The following is a 22,078-nucleotide window of genomic DNA, read 5'->3' as shown; positions in this document are numbered from 1 at the left end:
ATCATAGAGACACATAGATATATATGTATGTATATATATATATTTTTGGTAGCCCAATAACGAATAGTAATTATTCCATTCATTAGGCTATATAAAAGTCTTTACCTCTTCTTGTCTATAGCATGTGGATTACTGACTTATTTTGAAATTAAAATAATGGCTCATTCTGGCAGTATAAAATTCTGCAAATATATGCACATTCAGAATGGTCATATAATATACTATGAGTCTATTCCTCTCACTCTCAATATAGGATTCAACCAAGACAATATGCTTATTTAATGCAGATGGATATTCTTCCTGCTTTCTTCTGGAAAAAAGAATTATATCTTATCTGCCCAGGTGATATATTTCACCTGTTTATAATCCTCTATATATGCTAAGCTGACAGAGTGTTAGACAAGGGAGGAATAGATAATCTCTAGGAGCAATATACCCCCTAATACAGATATATGGGGAAATGCATGTATCTGGCATAGTCCTAGCTGCCATTGAGCATGTATGGTGAGGCTTCACACCCAAGAAGGCATATAATTATCTTGGAAGAAGAAAAGACTCTCTTCCACAGTCTCCAACCCTATCTTTTGAAGAAGTTAATATGTGGTGAAAATAGTAGTGTGACTGAACTCAAGAGACAAAACTATAAAGCATTCAGATGACCAAATAGGGAAACATTTATTCAAGATAGGAAAGAATTTCTTAAAAAGAATTAAAGGGCTTCCCTGGTGGCGCAGTGGTTGAGAATCTGCCTGCTAATGCAGGGGACACGGGTTCGAGCCCTGGTCTGGGAAGATCCCACATGCCGCGGAGCAGCCGGGCCCGTGAGCCACAATTGCTGAGCCTGCGCGTCTGGAGCCTGTGCTCCGCAACAAGAGAGGCCGCGATAGTGAGAGGGCCGCGCACCGCGATGAAGAGTGGCCCCCGCTCGCCGCAACTAGAGAAAGCCCTCGCACAGAAACGAAGACCCAACATAGCAATCAATCAATCAATCAATCAATAAATCTTTAAAAAAAAAAAAGAATTAAAAAGCCCAATCGTAAAAGAAAAATTGATAAATTTGGCTATATTAAAATTAAGAATTTCTATTCATCAAAAGACACTATGAAAAGAACGGGAGGCAAGAGAATATATTTCCAATACATAAAACTGTCAAAGGACTAGTTTCCAAAAATGTATAAAAAACTTCTACAAACCAAGAATAAAAATACGGACAACCCAATTAGAAATATGTGCAAAATAAATGAATAGGCACTTCAAATAGAGAAACTTTTGTGGCCGATAAATATATGAAAAGATGTTCAACAAATCAGGAAACTGAAAAATAAACCCACAATGAGATATTATACACCCATCAGATGAGCAAAATGCGGAAAGTCTGACAATACTAGATGTTGATGAGAATGTAGGACAGTTAGAACTCTCATAACTATTGGTAGGGACTGTCATTTATAAATGAAATATATTGTCATATAACTAAATTATACTTGGAACTAGTAATTTTGTCTGGTGAAATCTAATGATTTCCTAGGGTAGCTCAGGATGGCTAGCTGCCACAACAAAAATTGTTGAATAGTTTCAAAACTAAAGTTTGGAAAATAGTTTAACACCTGGTAAAATGAAAGATACACTACCCTATATTTTGTAATTCCACACCTAGGTATATACCTAGAGAAATACAAGTACATATATACAAGTATATATGTAGAAGAATGTTAACAACATTGTTTGTAATGGCCTCAAAGCAGAAACACCCCAAATGTCCATTTGCAGTAGAATGGATAGATAGATATATTGTGTTGTGTTTGTACAATGGAATACTTTACATCCATAAAAGGAAGCAAACTATGTTTATATACAACAATACATACGAATCTCATAAGTGTATACTAAACAAAAAAAAAGCATGACAAATGTATTATTATTTCATCATATTTTAAAACAGGAAAAAAAACTATATTGCTTAGGTGATAAAACTGTATAAAGCAAATCAGGGTATTGATTATTACAGAAGTCAGGATAGTGTTTACCGATGAGAAGGAAGATAAGTGGAATATGGGGCCTTATGGAGAACTCATAATGTTCTATTTCTTTACCTAGGTGGTGGTTACATGGGGTGTTCTCTTTATAATTTTGTTCGTTAAACTGTTCCTATAGGTTTTATTGTCTTTTCTTTATGTATTGGGTTGAACTATCTAAAATTTCCATTTTTATAGACCCAGAATAGTTAAATATTGGCAATTTCATATGGTTTGGCTAATATGTTTTATTTACAATTAAATTACAAACAGAAAAAATATTTTGTTCTCATATAACAAACAGATGCTGAGTGTGGAGATAAAGGGACAGTAAAACAAATGAGAGAATCAAAATGTACTTCACAAGTAAGTCAAATGTTTGGTTTCTAATTTCTAAGCAAAATATTACAATTTAAAATATTCTGTTTCCATTTTAATTTCAATTTGATATAATGAAAATTATTTATGTGAGGTCTAGATCTTATTAGTTTTATAATCAAGTTGCTGTGATGTTACAGATTCTATCCCTTGGAGGAGTTATAGATTTAAAAACGAAGCCACAAAAAGTTTACATGAAAATTTACACAAAAAATTGTCATTAATAATTGACTATATATAATTGATACCACAACAACTAAATCATAACTGAAGAAAACAATTTTGTTTGATAAGATTGAATTATTTGCCCAGGCTGCCACAAAAGTATCTTCAAAATATTTTTTAATAGTGGAAAGCTTTAACGATGATAGGTGTAGGCAATGTACCGTAGCTACTAAGGGATAAGACAAGAGAAACAAGAGTAGTATTCTGCTGTAAAGAAATACAGGTAAAAAGCACATTTTCATTTTTTTGCTGGAGGGACCCAAACTGTTTCTGTAATGGGATTTGGTAACAAACATTTGGGAAATCATATTCCTAGCCTACAAAATGATATAAAGGAAAATTAGTATTCAAGTTTTCAATCTTTGCAGGGAAAGTAGTATAATGAATTTATTAGGGCAAAAAGTGCAAAGAACATAACCAGTGAGAGCAAGATTGCTCTTTTCTTTCAAGGGGTTATCATATACAAATCTTGACCCAGAACATGATGTGGAAATTTTAAAAGAAAAATCATTCCTAACCATTTTTCTTCATCAATCTGAGTGTGTCCTGGTTATGAGTTACTTTTTCAGGTAGGGGTAGGTGAGATAGACCTGGGAAGAAAAGAAAAATTGGAAAATTAAAAATAATTATTTTCCTGTTTTTTGAACAGATATATTTTGGTATCACTTTCACCAATTATTCTTATTTTACTTATTTTGTCTATGAAATGATAACATCATATGTTAATATGATGTTTTTAACCTCATATTTATACATATGTGAGTTTATTAATACAATAACATTCATTTTTATAGTTTTCTGTTACTTTGAATTTGCAGGTTACATATGCCGAACATTTGGGGAAGCCAATAGAAAGTAATAGTGATGAAGTAGAAGAAAGGGCTGAGATTTTTCCACAAACTCCTGAAATTCCTTTATTTTTAAGGACTCCTGAAGCTGTGAGAACACCTGACTCTGTGGAGAAATTACCTAAAACCCCCTCATTTGAAATGTAAGATTTTAATTAGTAATTATAATGAAAGAGTCTACATATTGAGTTATATAAGTAATTGATAGGAATAGTAAAATGCCTAATACCTGTAACTTTTAAAAGTTTTTATTATGGAATATTTCAAACATACAAAGGAGAGAGAGAGCAGTATAATGAACTCTCATGTACCTATCACTCTGTTGGAACAGTTATAAACATTCTGCCATCTTGTTTCTTAGATCCTCTTCCCCATTTTCCCTGAAACATTTAGCTGAAGGTGGACTAGATCCTGAGTATTTATCAAGTTCAATAGTATAAGATTTAAGATTTTCAGAAGAATTAAAAATGTATGGAAAAATTTTAAATGTCAAGCTAAAAAGTTACTATCACATTTGGTAAGTTGTGGACATTGAATAATGTTCCAGCAGTCGTTTTTTCTTAATGTTATAGTGTCTAAAACAAGAGTTACCGTTCTTTTAAGTAACCTTGGTAGGCATAAATATCTCTAACATCATTATTTAACTTTGGAAAATACAGATTTGTAGTTTACAGCCAAGAAAATAGTTCTGCATTCAAGCTCTCTGTTTAGTTCAATCTTTTCTTAAATCTGAACCCTGAGATTCTTCTAAAATATATGTCAAACAGATTTCACTTCATCAGGAATCTCTCACCTGTGTTCTACTCTGTTTTTTAAATTGCTACTAAGATTTTTATATATGAATGTCATGCTGTTGACTCAAACACAGCATGTTCAAAGTGGAACTCATCATCAAATCTGAGAACTGTAAAAGGATGTGGCATTCGTATACTAAAACCTCTCTTTATGGGTGAGAAAACCAGTCTGTAAAGTGACTCATTAATGGTCATGGAGAGAGTTATAGAAGTATCTTCAGACTTCTATTATTTAACACGCACTTAACAGCACTATGTGTAAGCATTTAATAAATATTGCTCCTTTCATGTTCACAACGGCTTTATGAGATGTAAGTACATTATTATCTTTATTTTATAGAAGAGGAAACAGAATCACAGGTGATACAACTCGTCGGTGACAGAGTTGAGATTTAAACCCAGGCAGTTCTGCCTCCAGAATTCATGCTTTTAACCACTGTGTTATATACTGTCTTGTCTAATTATTTTTCCCAAATCATTTTATAACTTAACTTCCTTATGAAACAATCTGTCATGACTGGCTTCTCATTAAGACTAAAATTTTGTGACTGCTTTCAAGATCTTGGGGACAGTATAGCATCAGGCTTAAGAGCTTAGACTTTGAATCGTTGTTGCTACATTCAAATCCCAACTCTGGCACTTACATTCTTTTGAGCAAATCATTTAATCTTCCTATGCTTCAAAATCCTCTTCTCTGAAATGGAGGTGATAATAATGGTAGCTATCTCATAGGGTTATTGTGAGGAATAAGTAAATTAATGATGATGAAAATACATAGAATAGAGCCTGACAGTATATTCTTAGTAGGAATTCTTTATTATCATTTCATAATTGATTATTCTACTTTAGTTAATATTATTCTCCACCCAAAACCATAGGTTTGTTTTTTTCTCCATAGGTTTGTCACTTCAATAACTACTTCCTCCCTTTTCCTGCTATGCTAATTCTTACCTCTATGCCATTGCCTATGGTGCTTACCAGTCTGCAATATTTAATAATATGTATTTAACATTTTGATGGTTTCTTATTTCTCTGTATCAGAAATAGAAATACAGCTACGGAATGTCAAACACAAAAGGAATCCCCTGGATTTTCTTTTTTTATGAGTTATACTTCTAGATCTCCTGGATTGAATTTATTTGATTCTTCTGTATTTGATTCAGAAATCTCATCACATCAGGTAATATGAGAAGCTAAAGTTTTATTTCTAAAAAAATTGTACACTGAAACCTCAAAAAGTGTAATTCTTTAATACTAAACTTCCTTGGAGCACAGTACAAAACAGAGGCAATTTATTTTATTTTTAAAAAAAATTTTATTGATGTATAGTTGATGCACAATGTTGTGTTCATTTCTGCTGTACAGCAAAGTGAGTCAGTTATATATATATATATTCTTTTTCATATTCTTTTCCATTATGGTTCGCCACAGGATATTGAATATAGTTCCCTGTGCTGTACAGTCAGAACTTGTTGTTTATCCATCCTATATACAAAGTCTGCCTTTGCTAATCCTAGACTCCCAATCCTTCCCTCCCCTTACCCCTCCTTGGCAACCACAAGTCCGTTCTCTATATCTGTGAGTCTGTTTTTGTTTTGTAGATATGTTGACTTGTGTCATATTTTAGATTCCACATGTAAGTGATATCATATGGTATTTGTATTTCTCTTTCTGACTTAGTTCACTTAGTATGATAATTTCTAGGTTCATCCATGTTGCTGCAACATGGCATCATTTCATTCTTTTTAATGACTGAGTAATATTCCATTGTATATATATATGCCACATCTTTATCCATTCATCTGTCGACAGACATTTAGGTTGTTTCCACGTCTTGGCTATTATAAGTAGTGCTGCTGTGAACACAGGGGTGTATGTATTTTTTAGAATTATAATTTTGTCTGGATATATGTTCAGGACTGGGATTGCTGGATCGTATGACAACTCTATTTTTAGTTTTTTGAGGAACCTCCATACTGTTTTCCATTGTGGCTGCACCAATTTACATTCCCACCAACAGTGTAGGAGGGTTCCCTTTTCTCCACATCCTCTCCAACATTTGTTATTTGTAAACTTTTTAATTATGGCCACTCTGACTGGTGTGAGGTGGTATCTCATTGTACTTTTGATTTGCATTTCTCTAATAATTAGCGATATTAAGCATCTTTTCATGTTCCTATTGGCCATCTGTATGTCTTCTTTGGAGAAATGTCTGTTTAGTTCTTCTGCCCATTTTTTGATTGGGTTGTTTGTTTTGTTGTTGTTGTTGAGTTGTATGAGCTGTTTCTATGTTTTGGAAATTAAGCCCTGTTGGTCACATCATTTGCAAATATTTTCTCCCAGTCTGTAGGTTGTCTTTTCGTTTTGTTTAAGGTTTCTTTTGCTGTGCAAAAGCTTGTAAGTTTGATTAGGTTCTATTTGTTTATTTTTGCTTTTACTTCTATTGCATTGGGAGACTGACCTAAGAAAACATTGGTATGATTTATGTCAGAGAATGTTTTGCCTATGTTCTCTTCTAGGAGTTTTATGGTGTTTTGTTTTATATTTAAGTCTTTAAGCCATTTTGAGTTTATTTTTGTGTATGGCATGAAGGTGTGTTCTAACTTCATTGATTTACATGTAGCTCTCCAACTTTCCCAATACCACTTGCAGAGGCAATTTTTTAAAAGATTCTTAGTATTGACAGCATAACAACGTTCCCCCATTATCTTTATGTTTTCAACTTCAGGTGGCTCAAATTGACATCTGTTCATAAAACAGAATCTCAGGATAGCAATGATTTAAATTTCAGTTAAAGGCAGTTTAAAAATTAATTTGGCTTTGTAATTCTAAATAAACTTCATATATTCTCAGTGTGAAAAAATTTTCAGGTAGGTAGTTGGTCTTTTCAACTACATGTGTATGTAGAAACAAAAATTGACAGGATTAAAGGGAGAAATAGACAAAAACACAAACTTAGTTGGAGATTTTTAACACCCCTTTCTCAGCAATTGATAGAATTAGGCAACACAATCAAGAAAGATCTTATATAAAATCTGAACAACCCCATCGACCCCCTCGACCTAACAGACATTTATAGAATACCACATCCAACAACTGCAGCATATTTATTCTTTTCAAGCGCTGATGGTACATTCACCAAGATAGACCATATTCTGGGCCATTAAGTGGCTCCTAATAAATTTAAAAGGATAGAAATTATACGGAGTATGTTATCTGATCATAATGGAATTAAATTAGAAATCAATAAGATATTAGGAAAGTCCTAAATATTTAGGCCATGGATCAAAGAAGAAATTAGAAAAAATTTTGAAATGAATGGTTATGAAAATTCAGCATATCAAAAATTGTAGGTTGCTGCCAAAACCAGAGCAAAATAACTTTAAATAATTTAATTAACCATTTAAATAATTAAATTAATAGAAAAGAAGAAAGGTCTGTAATCAGTGACCTAAAGTTCCACCTTGAAAAGCTAAAAAAAGAAGAAAGTAAACCCAAAGTAAGTAGAATGAAAAACTACGAAAAATAAGAAGTCAATGAAATAGAAAACAAACAATCGAGAAAATTAGCAAAGCCAGAGTTGGTTGTTTGAAAAAAATGGACAAAATTTATAAACTTACTAGATTGACAAAGAAAAAGATAAGATTTGCCTATATTAGGAATGAAAGAGAGGATATTATTATGGCTCCTACTGATTTTAATAATAAGAGAATATTATGAAATAGAAGACTGATAAGGGGGAACTTCACTTTCTACATAAACCTAGAGCAATCAAAATAGTGTGGTAAAGGTACAAGGATTGATTGATTGATCAATGGCATGGGAAATGTCTTGAAACAAAAGAATTTAGAATGCGATATAGATAGGACCACAAATTAGTGGGGATAAATTAGGCATTTGTCTTACACTGTACACCAATAGATATTATAGATGCATTAAATTTTAAAATGTTAACCATAAAATATTTCAGAAGAAATATAGGTGAATATTTACCAGATCTTAAGAGAAGGAAGTATTCTCTAAGCATAAAAACAGTGGAAGAAGAGCCAAAAGAAAATAAAGAGGGTTTTGGTTTGGTTACATACAAAATTTTATATGTTAAAAAAATTTAAAGGCAAAATGATAATGTGATATAAAATATTTGCAATAATATGACAAACAGTTAAGATCTTTATTATATAAAGAGCTTATATGTACCAGCAAGAAAATTACTGCCTCAATAGAGATATGGACAGAGTCTATTTGGTGAATAGATAATTCACCAAAAAAGAAATTCAAGTGCCTTATAAAATCTCTGGGAAAAACAGCTTTCCTTATTAATTGTCAAAGAAGTATAAATCTGTGCATAATAGTATATATTCAAGTGTGATTTATGTTAGAAAAAAATAGAAACAACCTAAATGTTTTAAACAAAAGAATGATTGAAACTATATTGTATGTCCATATTAGAAGAATATTAAAATGCCATAAAAAGAATAAGGTTTTGGAAGAATAGTTATGTGGAAAAATGCTCATAATGCAATGTTAAGAGGAAAAAAAAGAGGACAGAAAACTATGTTTCATGATCCCATTTTTTGAAAACCCTGTTTTACAGAGAAAACGGACCCTCTTGGCAGCAAAACTTTATTTGAACTGACATGAAGCTGTAATACTTTGTATTATTTTTATAGTCAGGAAAGCAGTAACAACAACCTGATTTGTAAAAGGCCTTCAGAATAAAACAAAGTTAATTAGAATTTTAGGTTATATTAGTATTCCAAAGTAGGAAGTATCCTTGGTATAATATATATATATTGCCTATTAATATTTTATCTATTGCCAGAGTCAAATCAATAAACCTTATTTTAATATAAGTCAATGATAGTTTTGAAGATAGATCTCTTTTTAATTACAATAATGTGCTATATAGAATGTTGCAATTTTGTCTACTCTAATTATGCTTATTAGAACAACTAGGCTTTAGAGTCTAATATAAATGCTGTACCTACTGTTCTACTGATTTCATGAGTAATATTTAATGGAAATTATTTTTCAGTATAATGAACATTATTCTGCAGGAAATTTAAATCTTCTCTCATCACAACAAGAAATTGGTAAGTGATTTGAAGTTTGCTATATATAAAACCATGTTAACTTTCACCGTTTGTGTTTAGTTTGTCTCTGATTTTCTTAGGCACTCAGTTTATTCTTTAAAAATAGCCGTTACTTCTGCACCATTCACTAATTATTATTATTATTTTTTAGCAATTTATCTTCTTCTCTCACTACTCTACCAAAACTTGCTTTTTCCAATATTACTAATGACTTACTAATTATCAAACATTATGAGTATTTTATATTTATTATCATATTCAGTCACTTTGCAGCATTTGATATTGTTGACTATTCCCATCTCCCTTCTGGAGTTTTTGGATTTCTTCTTGTCTCGCTGGGGCTTACTTTTTATTGGATCTTCTTTCTTCATTTATCCGTTGATTAATTCATTTATTCAACATATAAAAATAAATATATGTATATATAGTATATTTTATATCAGGTACTGCTTCTGGCTCTGGTGATAGAATAGTGGACAAGAATGCAAAATTCTCATAGGGTTTATGTTCTAGTGGGAGAAACTGAAAATAGACAATGATTATATGTAAGGTAATGCACTAAAAAACAGTTGATATGGATTTGAATTGCCAGTCAGACTCACTGTCACAATTTTTAGTCTTAGATTTACTTAGCTTTATAGAAAGATACAGGATAGGATATAACAGCATGTACAGCATCTTTATCTTATTGAGAGGCCCACCGGCAACCCAAATAATAAGCTTTCTTTTGCTACCTCGTCTACATGGGACATGTAAAGCTGCTATGGACAGAAGGCATGGCGCAGGTAAATCACCTTGACACACAAAAGCTTCAGCCTTGGTTTCCCACCTGAGAGCTAGGAAGGACTATATACCAAGTCACAGGTCCTCTAATTCAGGTGTAGTCCCACCCAGTCGACTAGTCAAACACATCATTATACATTTTCCTTAATTCTTATTTTCTAAGAAAACAGTGCTATGAGGAGTCAGACTCCAAGGTCATTCTTCCAGGTGGGCCTGGATCAGCACAGGCCTGATGTTAACTCTACTCACTTGTGGGGATAAATATTATGAAGAAAACTAAAGCAGAGTAAGGGAAATAGGGAGTATTTGGATTGGGAAGATACTTGCTGTGTTCCAAGGGAATCAGAGAAGGCATCACTAAAAGGCAGCATTTGAGCAGAGACCTGAAGGAGGTGCAGGTACAAGCTACTGGGATAACTGTTCTAGGCAGAGGGTTCAAAGGCCTTGAGATGGGAGTGTGCTCAGCATGTTCATTGAACAGCAGCTTAATTGATATAATTGGAATCAAATAAGGAAGGAAAAACTGTTAAGAAATTAAATCAGAGAAGTTGGAGGGAGAGCAAACCATAGGGGACACTTAGACCATTTAAGGACTTTGGGGTGTTTTTTTTCTGTTTGAGATAGGAAGCTATTGGAGAGTTTTCAGCAAGGACTGAAATGATCTGACAGGTTTTAAAAGAATTGTTTGGCTGCTATACGGAGAACAGACCATATGGAAACGTGGGGGAGATCAGGGAGATTGATTAGGGAGCTATTGAAGTAATACAGGTGAGAACTGATAATGGTGTGGATGATGTAAGTGGAAGTGGTGAGAAGAGGTCAGATTTTGGTTATTAAGTTTTCTGAAGGTAGAGTTGTAAGGATCTGCTTATGGACTGGATGTAAGGATTAAGAGAAAGAAGGATGATGCCAAGATTTTGACCTGAATAATTTTAAGAATGGAATTAACATCTGTTGAAATATAGAAGGCTGTAGAAGTTAATTTGAGATTGACAGGAGTTTAATTTTAGAAGTGTTATCACTGAAAAGCCTATATTAGATATCTGAGTGAAAGTAAGTAGGAAATTTTATATATGAACCTGGAATTCATTGGGGTGAGGCATAAATTTTGGAATTGTCATAAATGGTTATTAAATGCCACAAGACCATAACGAATCCAGCAATTGTAGACATTCTTTAAATGCGACTATCTAAAATATTAAATCTATTTACATTCTCCCCTTTGACACTCTCATTTGACACTCAATCACTTCAGCATTTTCAAATATTATAATACATATCTTCCCTCCCTGACTTCTCCTAATTCTCTTAAACTCCTGGACCTTACTTTTCTTAGCCTCCCCCCACGTTTTACTGAGATAAAATTGTCATACACCACTGTATAAATTTAAGGTGTGTTACATAATGGTTTGAAGTACTTATATTGTGAAATGATTCCTGCAGTAAGTTTAGTTAGCATCCATCATCAAATATAGAAACAATTAAAAAAATTTTTTTCTTCTTTGTTATGAGAACTTTTAGGATTTAATCCCTTAACAATTTTCATATATATAACAGTAATGTTAACTCTGGCATCATGTTGTACATTACATCCCTAGTACTTATTTATCTTATAACTGGAAGTTTGTACCTTTTGACCACCTTCTCCCAATTTCCCCTCTCCATACCCTCACCTCTGGTAACCACAAATCTGATCTCTTTTTCTGGGAGTTTGGTTTCTTTCTTTTCTAATTTTTTAGTTTCTACTTATAAGTGAGATCATACAGGTCTGACTTATTTCACTTAGCATAATGCCCTCAAGGTCCATCCATGTTGTTGTAAATGACAGGATTTTCTCCTTTTTTATGGCTGAATAATATTTGTATATGTATGTATACATATTTAGGTATCTCACAACTTCTTTATCCATTCATCCATCATTTCACACACAGGTTATTTCCATATCTTGGTTATTGTAAATAATGCTGCTATGAACATAGGGGTGCAGATATCTTTTTAAGTTAGTGTTTCATTTCTTTTGGATATATTCCCAGAAGTGGAATTGGTGGATCATATAGTGGTTATATTTTTAATTTTTTGAGGAATTTCCATACTGTTTCCATAGTGGCTTTAGCAGTCTATAATCCCACCAATAGTGCACAAGAGTTCCTTTTTCTGTACATCCTCTCCAACATTTGTTATTTCTTGTCTTTTTGATGATGGCCATTCTAACAGGTATGAGAAGATATCTCATTGTGTTTCTGTTGTTGTTTTTTTCATTTTTTTTTTTTTTTCTGGCTGCACTAGGTCTTCATTGATGCACGCAGGCTTTCTCTAGTTGTGGCAAGCGGGGGCTATTTGTTGTGGTGTGCGGGCTTCTCATTGCAGTGGCTTTTCTTGTTGTGGAACATGGGCTGTAGGTGTGTGGGCTTCAGTAGTTGTGGCCCATGGGCTCAGTAGTTGCGGTGCACAGGTGCTAGAATGCATGGGCTTCAGTAGTTGTAGTGCACGGGCTCTAGAGCATGAGCTCAGTAGTTGTGGTGCACGGGCTTAGTTGCCCCACAGCATGTGGGATCTTCCCGGACAAGGGATTGAACCCATGTCCCCTGCATTGACAGGCGGATTCTTAACCACTGGACCACCAGGGAAGTCCCTCATTGTGTTTTTAATTTGCATTTTCCTAGTGACTAGTGACGTTGAGCATCTTTTCATGTATCTGTTGCCCATTTGTATATCTTCTTTGGAAAAATGCCCATTCAGATTGTTTGCCCATTTTTTAATTGAATTATTTGTTTGTTTGCTGTTGTGTTGTATAAGTTCTTTATATATTTTGGATGTTAACCCTTTATTGGATATATGGTTTACAAATATATTTTCCCATTTTGTAAGTTGTCTTTTCACATTGTTGATTGTTTCTTTTGTTGTGAAGAAGCTTCTTAGTTTGATGCAATCCCATTTATTTTTCATTCTGTTGCTTGTGCTTTAGGTGTCATATCCAATATTGTTGCCAAGACTCATATCAAGGATCTTTTTTCCTATATTTTCTTCTAGGAGTTTCATGGTGTCAGGTCTTACATTTAAGTCTTTACTCTGTTTTGAGTTAATTTTTGTGAGTGATGTAAGGTAGTGGGTCTAGTTTCATTCTTTTACATATGAATATCCTATTTTCCCAGCACCATTTATTGAAGAGACTGTCTTTTCTCCATTGAGTATTCTTGGCTCCCCTGTCAAATATCAGTTAATTGTGTGTGCTTGGGTTTATTTCTGGGCTCTCAGTTCTGGTCCATTGATCTATTTGTCTGTTTTTATATCAGTACCATTCTGTTTTGATTACTATAGCTTGAAATCAGGAGTGTGATGCCTCCCTCCTTGTTCTTTCTCAGGATTGCTTTGGCTTTTCTTTTGTGGTTCCATATAAATTTTGGATTTTTTTTCTACTTCTGTAAAAAATGTCATTAGAATCTTGATAGAGATCATCCTGAATCTATAGATGGCTTTTGGTAGTATTGGCATTTTAGCAATATTAATTCTTCCAATCTGTGAACATGGGATACCTTTCCATTTATTTCTGTCTTCAATTTTTTTCACCAATGTCTTGTAGTTTTCAGAGTAGAGGTCTTTTACCTCTTTGGTTAAGTTTATTCCTAAGTCTTTAATTGTTTTGGTGTAAATGGGATCATTTCCTTTATTCCTTTTTCAGATAATTTGTTAGTGTACAGAAATGCTACTGATTTTTGGATGTTTATTATGTATCTTGCAACTTTAGTGAATTTGTTGTTTAGATATAACAATTTTTTGGTGGAGTCTTTAGGACTTTCTATATATAAAATCATGCCATCTGTAAATAGAAATAATTTTACCTCTTACTTTCCAATTTTGAGACTTTTTATTTCTTTTTCTTGCCTGAATGCTCTGACATGGACTCTCGATACTGTGTTGAATGGGAGTGGACACTCTTGTCTTGTTCCTGATCTTAGAGGAAAAGCTTTCAATCTTTTATTATTGTGTATGATGTTAGCTATGGGCTTATTGTATATAGCCTTTATTATGCTTATTATGTTGAGGTGAGTTTCTTCTATACCTAATTTTTTAAGAGTTTTATCATGAATGAGTTGAATTTGTCAAATGCTGTCTCTGCAACTATTGAGATGATCATATGATTTTTTTCTTTCATTCTATTAATGTGATGTATCATGTTGATTGATTTGCATACATCAAACCATCCTTGCATCCCAGGTATAAGTCCCACTTGAGCATGATGAATGATCCTTTTAACATGCTGCTTAATTCAGTTTGCAAGTATTTTAGTGAGAATTTTTGCATCTATATTCATCGGAGATATTGGTCTGTAGTTTTTTTTCTGGTAGTGTCCTTTTCTGGCTTTGGTATGAAGGTAATGCTGGCTTCATAAAATGAGTTTGGAAATGTTCCCTCTTTGATTTCCTTGAAGAGCTTGAGAAAGATTGACAATTAATTCTTCTTTAAATGTTTGGTAAAATTCACCAGTGAAGTCGTCTGGTAGGACTTTATTTATAATTGTATAATTGATATCTCTTTATATCTAAGGCATCTGTTGACATTAAAAACTCAGTATATCTGAAATCAAACTTGTTCTCTTTCTGATATACCTAATGGTCTCTCCATTATTCTAGTTGCCAAGACTCAGAACATCAGTGTTAATTTTAACTTCCTTCTGTGCCTGTGACTACATTCAGCTAGTCATCAAGTTTTATCAGTTCTCTCTCTGAAATATTTATTTTCTTTTCTATTTTCATTATATGGAAATCATTATATTTCAAAGTCTTATTACCATTCACTTGGGCTATTGCAGTAACATTGTGGTTGGTCTTTTCATCCTTTTAGCTTACTTATAGATCATACCCCAATTACTCTCCTTATGCATAATGTTGGCCATCTCATTGCCCTGGTTAAATACCTTTAGTGGCTCCCCTGGAGTAGCAAATTATGCTCCCAGTTTTCTAACCTAGCTCCTAAACCTTTTCTCCTATAAAAATTATCTGTGTTTGCCCATACTGAAGAACTCACTTCATCCCAAATCTGCCCACACTTTCTTACCCACTTTTTCTTCCTGAAATCCTCAACTTCTATCACTTTCTAACCATCTTTTCAAGACCAAGTTCTCTTCCACAGAACCTTTTATTTTTCCCCTTTGACATTCCATTCCAAAAAGGTCTCTCCCTAAAAGGGCCTAGATGAAGACTATTCCCCAAGCTGCAAAACTTGGGGCTCTGGTTGCCTAACAGAAAGTAAAGAGGATATTATCTGAAGACTAAGTAACTGAGTCTATGAAAACTTCCCAGATCAACAACAGACGGACAGCAATTGGAATTGACTTTCCATTAGTCATTTTTAAAACATGGTAAAAGTAAAGTAGCCATATTTAATTAGGTTATTTCTAGGTATACGACTTCTGCACATACTATTACAAATTATAAATTTTAAAGATATTTTTCTGAATTTTTAGTCATCGTTAACATAGAAATAAAATTTATTTTCTATTTTGAAAAAAAAAGCTCTTTCCCTCACTTTTCTGAATGTCTTTTTTAAAATACTTTTTTGTATCTATACCATTATTATACTCTCATTATTTATGAATATATATAAAACCTTTTCTAATCATAGGTTCTTTGAGGGCAGGGACTCTTGTTTTGTTTACCTTTGAATTCTCCACTGCACCTAGACTACACAGTAATCTTGCACAGTAATCTATTATTTTATTTAAGGTGATCACAGGAGTTTTATGAAGACTTCATATGAACTTCTTTTGTTCTGAAATTAAAATAATGTCAAATTCATTTTTCAAAGGGAGATTCAAGATTTTTAGTTCTTTCTGGATCTATAGCTATGTTATAGCTGTTTTCCTTTGTTTAAGTCTTATGGATATGTACTGAAGTGAGAAAGGGAGAGAGGAAGAACCCAAGGATCAGTCCATCCATCTGTCCATCCCTCCAGCCATCCATCTACCCACCCACCCTATTGCTGGTTGGCTCAGCTTTATTTAGGGTAAAATAACTGAGATATTTGAAAATATATGAAATTTCAAAGTGGCACAAAGTAAATTGTTTTGCTTAATGTATTAATTGAATTGGTTCTCTGTGGAAAAAATATAAATGCTTTAAAAGACTTATTTCAAGTAAGTCTTTGGATTACTGTACTTTTAAAATTGTTTAATAGTAATTAAAAATTCTAATTAAGATGTTGAAAATATATTTTTATAATTATAGTCTTAAATAATATAATGAATGAAAAACAATATTTTTCCTTAAAGGCAATTCTGGGAATCATTAACCAAGTAATTCTTTATGTAAAGTTGATTTCAAAAATTCCTTTTAAAACTATAAAATCCTTTTCACTGTTCTGTCAATTTCCTTGAACAGTGCCACAAACAGTATATTGTAGTTATGCAGTAAGTAATAGTTGAATAAATTTGACTTATAAAATATGTCTCAAATCTAACATTTCTTTCTCCATTCCCTTTTCTATGATTGTAGGTAATGCCAAGCTTTCATCATCTCTTTCTTGTTAGCCCCATTTCTAAACATTTTCCTGTTCCAGGCTTTCTACACATTCTCTCCTGAGTAATCCTTATAAAGCAGTTCAAATCTTGTCATATCTCTGCTTGTAAACTTTTAATGGGTTCATCTTATCTATCAAATAAAGTCCAGATTCTATAGCTGGAAATTCAGCAGTCTTTACAAGCTCATCTTTATTAATTCCATTTTAATAACTCTTTGTTATTTCTCAATGCTTCTGATAAGCTGAATTGACTTCTGTTACCCTTATATTTCCTATGCACACCTATTTCTGTTCCTCTGTGCTATTCTCTCCATTTGAGATTTATTACTCCTCTTTCTACCCTATATACTAGTTCTTTATATACTTGAATTCAAATTACATGAAAGTGGGGTTTAAGTTTGGACCTGTTTAACCTTCCACAGTACAAAGGACAATGCTTTACACATAAGAGGAAAACAGTTAAATATGTGATTCAATGTTAACCTATTTATTGTGTGCAGTATACTGTAATTTGGTAGATTATAACCAAATTAATCATATTATGTAACATGAATAGCATGATATTGTAATATTTATCTTCCTCAGGAAACTTATTTGGGAAACCAGAAGGAGAAGATACCTTTACTTTTTCTTTTCCATCGGACTCTTCAACTCATACATTTGGAGCTGGAAGAGATGATTTTAGTTTTCCATTTCCATTTGAACAGGATCAAAACTCAACACCTTCTTCTGTAAAAGAGTTTTCATCCTCCTCACAAAATACCACACAATTTACTTTGTTTTGAACTAGTTACTAATCTATTGAATTATTTTACTACTCTGTAATCATCTAGGGCAGAAATTTACATTATTAAACTATGAAGACCACTTTCTTTTGTTGATTAAAGAAATAATGGGTTACCATAGTAACATTATTTGATTATATTTATTTAAATATTGAAGGATATTAAGACTGTCATCTACTTTTGTTTTTATTTGCAGCATTAGCTATCATAATTTATTTTGGTTTTGATTTTGCAAGCTATATTCGTACAGAACCTATGCTTCACTGCTGCAGTAAAAGAGTGGTACTTTAATAATGATCTCAAAGAATTTATGTTATTGATAGTGAATAAAATGTGTTATTTTCTTCTAATACAACAAAAATTCAAATATTATCATTTATTCTAATAGCTTTAGTAGAAGGAAATTAAATGTGAAATGCTAGAGTAATTTCTGAAAATTGGTTGGTTGCATTAATTGTGATACTGTTAATATTTATTTTTGCTTAAACTTTTTTGAAGAACATTTAAAATTTTGTTTCCTGTCTTCAACAAAAAATTCACCTTTATGTTTTATATGTAGTATTTGCTTGTCAATCAATTATATAGCTTAAATGAAGATAATTAAAATTTGATGAAATTATATAAACATAATTGCTCAATATCTTTGTATTTGTGCTTTTTAAAATTAGTTGTATTGAGTTATCAAGAAATAAAGAGTCTGATCCATATCTAGATGTGTGACTGCTGAAAGATTTTGAGCCTCACCCTGTTTTCTTCCCCTTCTGCCCCACATCTGGTCAAGCTGGTAAGAAAGCACAGGTGTTTCCTTCTTTGGCATCACTGGGAAGTTCAAACCATGTATAGGAACTTTTGCCATGGCCCACCCCTAACCACCATAAAAACCAAAAGCCAGTCTCCCTTCTCTGCTCTATCAAGCCATTTTCAGACCAGCTTGTGAGGGCTGGTCTGCTCTCCCCAGAAAATGTTATTATATGAGTAATAACTTTTTCATACCCTATTGGAATGTGTGGTGTCATCAATCTCAACATCCAAACCAAATTTTGGGTGAGAATCAATCTTGCTTCTTCAGGGTGTCCATAACATATCACAATTGTATTAAAGTAAACCTTCCCAAACTTTTTAGAAGTCAAAAGGATGGTATAACTAATGATAGAAAGAATTTAAGGAAACTTTGGATTGTGTTTTAAAAAACCTTCAACAGTTGGTTTAAAGATGAAAATTTCAGTTAAAAACCTGGAATTTTCTTTTTATACCAACTATTTTTTTTTAATGTTGCTATCCATTTATTTATTTATTTATTTATTTATTTTTAGAGATAACATACATATTTTATTTAATTAATTTATTTATTTATTTTTGGCTGTGTTGGATCTTCGTTTCTGTGCGAGGGCTTTCTCTAGTTGGGGCAAGCGGGGGCCACTCTTCATCGCGGTGCGCGGGCCTCTCACTATCGCGGCCTCTATTGTTGCGGAGCACAGGCTCCAGACGTGCAGGCTCAGTAATTGTGGCTCACGGGCCCAGTTGCTCCGTGGCATGTGGGATCTTCCCAGACCAGGGCTCGAACCCGTGTCCCCTGCATTGGCAGGCAGATTCTCAACCACTGCACCACCAGGGAAGCCCCCATTCTAATAGGTATAAAGTGGTATATTGCTGTAGTTTTAATTTGTATTTCCCTAAAGTCTAATGATGTTGAGCATCTTTTCACATGCTTATTTTCCATCTGAATATCTGTTTTCATTAAAAATTTGGGTTGTTTGTTTTCTTATTGTTGAATTATGCAAATTCTTTATGTATTCTGGACATAGGTCCTTTATTTGCAAATATTTTCTCCCCATCTGTGGCTTATCTTTTTATTAACAGTGTCTTTCACAGAATAAAAATTTTTAATTTTGATAAAGTCCGATCTATAATTGGAACATGCTTTTGGTGTCATATTTAAAAACTCTTTGCCAAACCCAAGGTCATAAATTTTTCTCCTATGTTTTCTTTTAAAAGTTTTAGAGTTTTGTACTTACATTTATGTCTGTGGTACATTTTAAGTTTTTATATAAGATGTGAGGTATGTATCAAGATACATTTTTTTTTTGCATCATTTGCTGAAAAGACTACCCTTTCTCCATTGAACTGCATTTGTACCTTTGGCAATAATCAATTTTTTTTTTCCTTTGGCTGCGCTGTGCAGCTTGCGGGGTCTCAGTTCCCCAACCAGGGATTGAACCTGGGCCACGACAGTGAAAGCCCGGAATCCTAACCACTAGGCAACCAGGGAGCTCCCTGGCAATAATCAATTGACCATGTTTGTATGGGTCTATTTCTGGACTCTCTATTCTTTTCCATTGATTTGTATGTCTGTCCTTTTACCAATACCACATTGTTTTGATTACTGTAGATTTATAATGAATCTTGAGATTGGGTGGTGCAAGTCCTCTAACCTTGTTCTTTTTACTTTTTTTTCTTTTCTAAAATGCTCTTTTTCTTCTTTATTTTTTAAGTTGAGGTATAGTTGATTTACAATATTATATAAGTTTCAGATGTATAACATAGTGATTCACAGTTTAAAGGTTATACTCCATTTATAGCTATTCTAAAATATTAGCTGTATTCCGTATGCTGTATAATATATCCTTGCAGATTATTTATTTTATATATATAGTAGTTGGTACCTCTTAACCCCCTACTCCTATCTCGTCTCTCTCCTCTTCCCTTTCCACACAGGTAACCACTAGTGTTCTCTGTATCTGTGTCTGCTTCTTTTTTTGTTATATTCACTAGTTTGTTGTATTTTTTAGATTCCACATATAAGTGATATCATACAGTATTTGCTTTCTCTATCTGACTTTCTTCACTAAGCATAATAACCTCCAAGTCCATCCATGTCGTTGCAAATGGCAAAAATTCATTCTTTTTTATGGCTAAGTTGTATTCCATTACATATATATATATATATATCTCACATTTTCTTTATCCATTCATCTGTTGATGGACCCTTAGCTTGCTTCCATATCTTGGCTATTGTAAATAATGCTGCTATGGACATTGGGGTGCATATATCTTTTCAAGTTCACGTTTTTGTTTTCATATATATACCCAGGAGTGGAATTGCTGGGTCATATGGTAGTTCTATTTTTAGTTATTTTAGGAACCTTCATACTGTTTTCCATAGTGACTGCACCAGTTTACATTCCCACCAACAGTGTACAAGGGTTCTCTTCTCCACGTCCTCGCCAACATTTGGTTTTTGTGGTCTTTTTGATGATAGCTACTCTTGCAGATGTGAGGTGGTATTTCATTGTGGTTTTGATTTGTATTTCTCTGGTAGTTAACGGTGTTGAGCATCGTTCATTGTGCCTGTTGACTATCTTTGTGTTCTTTGGAGAAATGTCTATTCAGGTCTTCTGCCCATTTCTTAATCAGGTTGTTTTTTTGTTTTTGTTTTTGTTTTGACATTGAGTAGTATGAGCTGTTTATATTTTGAATATTAACGCCTTATCAGTCATATCATTTTGCAAATATTTTCTCCTATTCAGTAGGTTGTCTATTCATTTTGTTGATGGTTTCCTTTGCTGTGCAAGAGCTTTTAAGTCTAATTAGGTCCTATTTGTTTATTTTTGCTTTTTTTCCCTTTACCTTAGGAGACAGATCCAAAAAAATATTGCTATGATTTATGTCAAAGAGTGTTCTGCCTATGTTTTCTTCTAGGATTTGTATGGTTTCTGGTCTTACATTTAGGTCTTTACCCCATTTTGAGTTTTGGTATATGATGTTAAAAATGTTCTAATTTCATTCTTTTACATGTAGCTGCCCAGTTTTTCCGGGACCACTTACTGAAAAGACTGTCTTTTCTTGCCCCCTTTGTCATAGATTCTTTGACTATAAGTGTGTGGGTTTATTTCTGGGCTCTCTATTCTGTCCCATTGATCTGTGCGTCTGTTTTTCTGCCAGTAGTATACTGTTTTGATTTTTGTACCACTTTGTTCTTTTTAAAAATTATTTTAGCTCTTCTAGTATTTTGCCTTTCCATATATATATATTTTTTAAATTAATTAATTAATTAATTTATTTTTGGCTGTGTTGGGTCTTTGTTGCTGCATGCAGGCTTTCTCTAGTTGCAGAGAACGGGGGCTACTCTTCATTGCGGTGCATGGGCTTCTCATTGTGGCGGCTTCTCTTGTGGAGCACGGGTTCTAGGGGCGTGGGCTTCAGTAGTTGTGGCACGCAGGCTCAGTAGTTGTGGCTCGTGGGCTCTAGAGCGCAGGTGCAGTAGTTGTGGTGCAAGGGCTTAGTTGCTCCGCGGCATGTGGGATCTTCCTGGACCAGGGCTCCAGCCCGTGTCCCTTGCATTGGCTGGTGGATTCTTAACCACTGTGCCACCAGCGAAGTCCCTCCATATATATTTTGAATCAGCTTGTTAATATTTTTAAATGCCTGTGGGATTTTAATTGGGATTGAATTAGACGTATAGGTGCAACATTTTACCAATTTTGAGTCCTTCAGTCCATGAACATGGTGTATTTCTCTATTTACTTACATCGTCTTTGATTTCCTTTTATCAATATTTTGTAATTTTCATAATGCAAATCCTGCACATATCTTGTTGGATTTATACTTATTTTTCTTTTCTTCTTTTTCGGTTTTTGTTAC

General features: G+C 33.4%; 1 protein-coding gene across 1 annotated transcript in view; it reads left to right on the top strand.

Moving 5' to 3' along the window:
- C2H14orf39 (chromosome 2 C14orf39 homolog) overlaps positions 1–17,437 on the top strand; it is a 50,850-nt gene extending 33,413 nt beyond the window's left edge. Inside the window, exons 13-18 of the mRNA XM_036844654.1 lie at positions 2,320–2,381; positions 3,437–3,609; positions 5,005–5,010; positions 5,302–5,440; positions 9,296–9,353; positions 17,238–17,437. Of these exons, the coding sequence (XP_036700549.1) occupies positions 2,320–2,381; positions 3,437–3,609; positions 5,005–5,010; positions 5,302–5,440; positions 9,296–9,353; positions 17,238–17,437 (638 nt within the window). The remainder of the gene's footprint in view (positions 1–2,319; positions 2,382–3,436; positions 3,610–5,004; positions 5,011–5,301; positions 5,441–9,295; positions 9,354–17,237) is intronic.
- The last annotated feature ends 4,641 nt before the right edge of the window (positions 17,438–22,078 follow it).

Source organism: Balaenoptera musculus, chromosome 2 (assembly GCF_009873245.2).
Source record: "Balaenoptera musculus isolate JJ_BM4_2016_0621 chromosome 2, mBalMus1.pri.v3, whole genome shotgun sequence".
Lineage (NCBI taxonomy): Eukaryota > Metazoa > Chordata > Mammalia > Artiodactyla > Balaenopteridae > Balaenoptera > Balaenoptera musculus.
This window is presented reverse-complemented; position numbering and strand designations above follow the sequence as displayed.